At 41.4% G+C, this 7777-nt stretch overlaps 2 protein-coding genes across 2 annotated transcripts in view; one reads left to right on the forward strand and one right to left on the reverse strand.

The window, feature by feature from the left end:
* The window catches only part of LOC109840045 (leucine-rich repeat extensin-like protein 5), an 11972-nt gene extending 11027 nt beyond the window's left edge, over positions 1-945 (forward strand). The window contains exon 6 of the mRNA XM_020408538.1: positions 285-945. Coding sequence (XP_020264127.1) covers positions 285-359 — 75 coding nt within the window. The 3' untranslated portion in view covers positions 360-945. The remainder of the gene's footprint in view (positions 1-284) is intronic.
* On the reverse strand, positions 2008-7179 carry LOC109842125 (protein DYAD-like). The gene is made up of 10 exons (XM_020411035.1): positions 7034-7179; positions 6434-6528; positions 6094-6202; positions 5813-5907; positions 4663-5723; positions 4489-4579; positions 3278-3361; positions 2840-3184; positions 2470-2766; positions 2008-2364 (listed from the first exon to the last, which is right to left on the reverse strand). The coding sequence occupies exons 2-10, from the start codon at positions 6470-6472 to the stop codon at positions 2275-2277; spliced, it is 2211 nt and encodes a 736-aa protein (XP_020266624.1). The 5' UTR covers positions 6473-6528; positions 7034-7179; the 3' UTR covers positions 2008-2274.

Consider the following 7777-nt stretch of genomic DNA (forward strand, 5'->3'; position numbering starts at 1 on the left):
ACCTGTTACGCATTCTGTAGAGGCAAGAGTTTATCATTTATATTTAAACTTTCAGTAGTTTATCATTTATATATAAAATTTCTGTAGTACATTGGTTGGATCAAATCACTGTAACTGTATGCCTTCTGTTTATTTGGATAGGCTGTCTTTATTGAAATTGTGTTTCTTTGTTATGGTCTTGTTAATTTGTCCGACAAACAAGTTTTTCACTAATTATGAGTAACAATAAGCTTGTTGTCTTACAGGACTATAAAATTCACTTATACGCATCTTATCTTTTACAGGCACATAATGTCCGTCCACCACTCTCTGTTCAACAGGGCAGATACGAGCCACCACCTCAGAATCACGTGCACTAGAATCGAATGAGATATCAATTGCTATGCTAGCAGGGTAAAAAAATTTTGTTCTTGAAGGGTAGGATCACTGGAAAATTTGAGACAATTTGATTAGTTCTCCTGGGATGCGAATTTGGCAACAGCCGTCAAGAATTTTGTGGGAATGATCGTTGTGTGCACTTAAGGATGTTGAGTGAATACAATCAGCATATACTATGAAGTTGGTTTTACGCGGTCTACATGTGTGCTTGAAGGGGCTTTTTGTCAAACTCTTTGGAGGACGTGAAAGTGGCCAAACAAGTTACCGGAAACATCAGATTCGTGATGCTCGCTCATCCAACTAATTAGCAATTATGCTGAACTATGTATTTTCTGATGTATTATTTGCTCATTATTGTTAGTGTTGGAAGCTTAAAGGATGTGGAATTCTAGAATCAGTATATATATGTAAAGCTCTGCTTCTAGGACTAAAAGTTTGTTTGGTTTTGTGATCCAAGAAGAGTCTGTCTTTCCCCACAGTAAATTATTGAAGGAAAAAACTTGAATGTTTTATCAATGATTTTACTGATTACTGATATATTTGGGGGTTGAATTAACATTTTGGCTATTCCCAAATAACATTTCTTTGGGAATTCAGATCACCGAAAATTGTACTTTAATGTGTTGTTTAGATTCTATTATGGGTGTTGGTGTTGTCAGTCTATTCTTTCCTCTGCCGTTAAAAAAAAATCTATCGTCCAGTAGGATACTACTATTCATCGTTTAAAGATCAAGGATTAGTAGCTTTAATAAATTTGAAGAATTCACATTACAAAGAAAATGTATAGATGATCTCTGTCTTTATTATCATTACTATTGTTGTTCTTTTCTTTTCTTTTCTTTGACTGAATTCTAAATTTTCCACATGCCGAAGCAAAAACCCATTTAGGAAAGAGAGAGAGAGAATTAAAAATAAAAACTGGCCCTCATATTTTGCACACAGCGTTCGGGCCAGCGCAGACCGCAAAAACTTCGGTACGTGCAGAGGGGGACAGGATACGTACTCAGAAATCTTCGAGCGCCCAATTTATTTATGACACCGGTACTCCTGTCAAAGCGTGCCTCAGAGCTAGCGGTGCTTTCTGCGGGTGGCTAGTCCTTCAAAATTTTCTTGCGAAGTCATATTTTATCATGGCAAGCCTTCTTTCTTCTTTTGAACTAGGCACATTAATTGCATAACATCCGCTTACGTTTCTCGATCAGTCTCCTTCGCAATACGTGTCTAATTACTTTATCTTTTAACGCTAAGCCTGCCTGTTTAATTTTACCACAGTCTGATTATTATAGGTACGCATTTCCAACGAAAATATGATTTTGTCTCCTCATCGGCTACAATCAAAACAACAAACCGAATAAAGTAGGGGCACAGCATGACGTCAAAGCTTAATTATTTTCAAATATTAAAATAAATAATGCTAGAGGCACACCATGAACCACACTCTCATCCACACCCCTACACTCTCTATAGTGCTAGTGGGTCATGCATGATATTCCACTAACACTATAAAGAGTGTAGGGGTGTGGTTGAGAGTATGGTTCATGGTGTGCCTCTAGTGGGACTCTATTAAAATGAAGAAAGTAGCCTAGCTAGGCTAGGCTATATAATATTGGTGGCGCTTTACAACAGTAGTGAATCAGAAAATTAGTAAGGGAAACGTTGCTGGCATCGCCAAGCTAATTATATACAAACAAACAGTTAACATTCCCAATAGTAAACTTTATTCTTGCAGTAACTATCTGAGCTGGGAGCTAAAAAAACAAGTTCAACAAAAGATCTTGACAAAACGCAAGTGCGCGCCCGCTATTACGACGCCTATATCTAGCTTTATACCCAAGTACTAACTGCATACGCGCGGGGGCACAACTGAAACAAGATTAAGGACTTCGATTCTTTTATTCAAAGGTAATTATAAGAAGGGGTAGGAGCGGCCAGGACAAGATCAGTGGCAACTGCTGCTGCCGCGCTCTCGCTCTTCTTGTTAACCTGCTTGCTCACGTACCACAAAACTAAAACATTAATCCCTTTCATTAATAATTAAACGATTAACTTCACAAAAGTGACAGGTGTTGATGCTAACAGTCGTATACTTACGTGCAGCAATTTGTCCTGTTGTTGGGCCTGAAAGGTGGCTAGCGATGGGACCACCACAGCTCCCGCAGCCTGTGCACGTGGCACATGCTGGCTGAGAGGAGGAGCTGGGGATGACGAAGTGGATGACTTGGGGGTGGTGGGCGATGGGAGGACGAGCAGCCTGGGCGCCGACGTGGCTGAGGAGGAGCACGAGGGAGGGGTAGGTATCCCTGTACTGCAGCAACCGCCCGACATCATGCTATTGCTGCTGCTCGCTGGTACTCCGTTGTAGCCAGGAAGATGGCTATCTTGACACCGCTGCATTTGTGCTGCGCGGGCAGCCGGCAATGGCAATACCACGGCGTGCCGACCCCGAGGCGCTGCTGGATACCCGGCAGTCGGCAGGCAGAAGCGCTCGTCGAGAGTGCTCGGTGGTTGTGGTGTTGCTGATCAGGCTAAGGATTGCTGAGGGGCTGCCAGTGTTGAACTTGTCGTTGCTGCTGTTGTTGTTGTCGGGGGCCATGTTGGGCCAGAGGAAGGTTCCCTGTGGCTTACATATTCTGAACCCACTCCTTCTGATTACTCCCTTTTTCTTCCCTTCGCTGCCATTGTTACCGCAACTACTAATTCCTCCATTAGCATCTTCAGCAGAGTTCATCTGTGCTTCTGTTGCCTTCTTTTTCTCTTCCTCCTCCTCTTTCTTAGCCTTCTCCTGCCTCAGCAGCTGCATTTCCTCCTGCTCCGCAGAAGTTTGTACTTTGTATCAAATCAAAAGTTAAATGGAGAAAATGCTTCGTTATAAGATGCTAATTAACTAACATCGGGGTACCTTAACTCCCTTCAGAGTACTAATCAACCCTGCCAGCTCACCCTCTAGCTTTTTGTTCTTTTCCAGCAAATTGTCGTAGTTCTCCTGCTTATTCCATGATGATAATTAAGCACAGTAATTAAACATATGCGTTATTAAATACTCTACCAGCTGAAAGAGAAGTACAGAAGAATCTACCTATCTGAGCATTAAACAACTAAAGGTTATATATGAAAGAAGATTTTATTGAGAATTAAACCCTAGAGTAGGAAAACTACAGCCTATAAAAAGAGCATTAATCATATGATTGTCAAGTCTCAGGCGTCTTCATTTATGTCTTCTACACATCAATGATGTGGGCATATTAATTACTTGCATTTAATAAGCAACCGTTAACCATCATCATTTTCAGTAAAAAAGCCTTACGATGGGGCGAAATAGTAATCTCAGGTTGCCTTTTAATATTTATAACCATTAATTTTGGTAAAAAATAACTAGAATAACCCAAATGGAAGGGACCCTTATTCTTGAGCCAGTTGGAGCCCATTCCATTTTTTTAATAAACTAAAATATACTACACAAATAATTAATTAATAGAAAAATTGCTATAAGACCCTAAATTTTAATTTTCAATGTAACTCAGCCCCCTAACTTTCAACAATGTGTTGCAGCCCATTTTTTTAAAAAAAATTGTACCCAGATCCCTCTCCCCAAGTTCCAATGCAAACTCCATTCAAAATCTTGATTTTACCCTCCTCCTTCAGTCCTCCTCTACCGCCTCCCCCACCTCCCTCCCTAGCTCCGCCTCCCTCCCCCGCTCCGTCGCCGGAGCCTTCCTTTGGTTATCATGTTAACTGTTACAGTTAACATGTTAACTATTACAGTTAACATGTTAACTTTTACAGATAACATGTTAACTGTAAGAGTTAACATCTGCTGGCATGAGAAAAAAGAGGGTAAATTTGGGATTTAATCCAGCTGACATGTCTAATCGTTCGCTGGCATGAGCTGGAATCATGATGGAGGGGTCTGGACATAATCTTTTCAAAAAGAAGGGACTACAATACATTAAAAAAAATTGGGAGGCTAGGACACATTAAAAGTTAGAATTTGGGGCCTTGACACAATTTTCCCTTTAATTAATAAACTTCCACTTTATCTATCAATAGAATCATGGGAAATGTATTATTTATTTGAAAACGAAAAAAAACAAAAAAGTAAACAACTTTAACCTGCAAAATGTCGCAGCTAGCAGCCTTAGACTGCTGCTCATCCTTGCCCTCCTCTTCCAACTGCTTCACGGCGATCAGTTCATCCATATCCCTGGTTTTCACCGAAAAGATGATAAGAAACACGAATTCATAAATATCACGACCTAGATAGCGCCCTAATTATTACACAAATACCTCTTAATCACGCTAATCTCCTCCCTCAACTCGCTAATCTCCTTCTGGCATTCACTACCACAACTACAAGCACCAGATCCGCAAGCATCCCCAGGCTTCCACCCTGGCGGGGGCAACCAGTAAGGATCCAAGACCCCAGCTTTCTTTCGAACCTCGTCGAGATCCGCGGGCTCCAGCCAATACTCCATAGCTCCATCAGCATTGTGCCTTCTCCTGAACCTCTCACTCCTGTCGTTCACCACTTTTCCAGCCATATGCTTCAGCAAATGATCAAGCAACCCAGTGTCCCCAATGTGCTTTCTCGCCTCGTCCCTCAACGCCTGCCGCATTATCGGGTTGCCGAGCAGGGCTCCCTTTGCTCTCATTATATCTAGAAGCTTCAGCTCTGCTGACTCGTACCTCTCCTTGGACCACCTCTCCTTTGATGGTCTAGTTCTAGTGCTCACTTTTGCTTCACGCTTGGTCTTTTCTCTATTCTCGTACTTGGGTTTCTTTCTCTTCTTCCTTGGATCTTTTCTCTCGATGGGTTTTTCAGTTTGGATCTTCTTCTTGTTCTTCTTTCTCGCTTGATCCCGTGCTCGTTTCCTCGTAAACATCACGGTTTTAACCTCCTCCATGGTTTCGTTCTTATCATCACTATCTTCCCTTTTGGGAGATGGAGGTTGGACCTGGCTCTGGTACCGTCCAATGTACCTCACCCTTCGACGAATGCCCCATTCGAGATTCCCTGAATCTCTGAGAGCGGACTGCAGCTCACCAAAGGATTTTGGTGCTATTTTGCGCTCGCTGGATTCTTCTTCTACTCTTGGGGCTGCATTTTTAGGCAGCGCGAAGGGCGAAACGAGCCAGAAGCTCTGGAGGTGCTTGTCTTCCTCCATTTGTGAAGCGGGTACTTTTCGCCGGAGGATTTTTCCGGCGTGGTTTGTGCTCATCACAAACATCTCGTCGAGCTCCGGGATCTGGTCACTGGCGGGGTTAACGGCGATGAACGAGAAGTAGTTTCGGAGCGAGTAAGTGCTCGGGAAGGCAACGGTGACGTCTAGCTTCGACGTCTCACCTACCTGCGACAAAAATCAATAAGGCCTCCCCCCCGAGAAAATACAGTTACTTTTGAAATGATGAGAACAGATGGAGGTGGGGAAAACTTTACCTTAACAATGCGAACAGCTTTTAGATGAATCGGAGATTTTGGCGGAAGCTTTTGGTGATCAATCTCGTAGAAGGCGCCAATCTCCAATTCATCATCTGCAGTAGTTTAAACAAAAAGATGAAAAACCCAGAGGGAGGGGAAAAAAGGAAAGAAACAGGCAGTCCTGACTCTACGAAAACGCCCCCGCGTAATATTTTACGAGGCGCGCTGTCGCAAGGGAACACGAGGGCAGTTTCGGAATAAAATGCGGAAGAGGGAGCCTGCGGTGGGGCCCAGCGTACCGTTGCTGCAGGGTGGAGGTTGTGCGGGGGCAGAGCACAGCGGTTGCCTGCTCAAAGCCGACCTCCTCAGTTCTTTAGAATCCTTCCTTTTCGAGTAATAGAATTTTACCTGTAATTATTAATCCAAATTATTTCATAAATAACTCGAAATTAATTACCACCGATAGATTGTTCGGTCTCTAAAGACGTCCGGGATAAATATCTGCGATTGCTTTAAGAGTGGATACTGGCTGTTAGATCTTATTCGAATGGACCCATTTTTTTTTCCATGGAATATTAAAACAATACATAATACTCCTAAAATATAAATAGCACTGGTATTAAAAGTGAGAGACGGTACCGCATTATTTGGGCCATCATTAATACCAAAAGAAGCCATTTGTATTGGTTTCTAGGGTTTCTAAACTTGAACAAGCAGCTTTTCTTTGGAGATCTCTGCAAGAAAACGCCAAAAAAAAAAAAGCCAAAAACAAAGTTAGAAAGGGTATAAAAATTAGAATCGGTCAAAAGAGCAGATTCCAGTTTAACACCAAAAAGGAAAATGAGTACCCGAAATAATGCAAAACAAGTCAAGCCCCAGCAAATTCAAGAAAAACGACTAAATTTCCCATCAGCCTTTGCTTTTTTTCTTCAGATCAGAAAAAGAAATTACTAAATGAAGATAAACCGCATGATCTTGATAGGAAATAGGTAGATATTAATATTTTTTTTGGCAGCTGCAATCAATTAGACCTAAAAGACATCACATTTTCACAGTAAAAGGAGTATAAATAAAGACCATAAAAAGAACAATACCCCACATGACCGGAGTTGATCAAAGCATGAAAACCTAGAATTCTTCATCCCATGAAATCTTGAACGAAAACGGAACAAAAAGAGCGAGAAAAATAAAACCTTAATTAGCTACTATACTCGGCATTAAAAGTGAAGACTAGCTTGCCTCAGAAATTAAGGAGAGATCGATCTTGATGGGGATCGAGCAGAAGTTCTCTGCTCCAAAAATGGAGTTTTCCTCAAAAATCTAGGTTCGGGTGGCTTAGCGGAGATAAATTTAGAAGAAGAGGAGAGGTTTCTGAAAAGGAAATGGTGGATTTCTTACACTGTTCCTCTTTGATCGGAGGAGGGAGAGGGTATATATAGCGAGCTGGTTGAGTGGGAGTAATTACGTGAGGGTGAGAATATCGTAACAGACTGCGGGCCGCGTATCTGACTCACGTGCCGTTGGGCTAAATGATGGTTTTATTCGTTACGTGACCATGCATTTTTGCGCAGAAAAGGTGCCATTTTGTGAACTCCTTTTTTTTTTCACCAACGTTCAGCGTTCTTGATAGTGAGAGCAAATCCTGGACAAGATTATGCCACATCACTACCAAGTTGTTTGGAGGAACTTGGTACCAAGTTTCTCCATTTCTCTCATATATATATATTTTAAGCTGTTGTACTTGTAAAAAAGCAGTGTATTCATGTTCGCTAATCTTTTCGTACTTATTTGAGGAAAAAGCGTACAGCAATACCTGATGATTCTCTAAACAGTGTTAAGAAGATATTATGTTTAGGTTATTAATTATTTTATTGTAAAGAAAGAAGTTCATTAACTATATATATATATATGCATAGTTCTTCTATTGCAGTTTAGTACATGCAACAACTTAAATCTCTTATCGTGAATGATATAATTACGAAT

Source organism: Asparagus officinalis, chromosome 5 (genome assembly GCF_001876935.1).
Source record: "Asparagus officinalis chromosome 5, Aspof.V1, whole genome shotgun sequence".
In the NCBI taxonomy this organism is placed as follows: Eukaryota; Viridiplantae; Streptophyta; class Magnoliopsida; order Asparagales; family Asparagaceae; genus Asparagus; species Asparagus officinalis.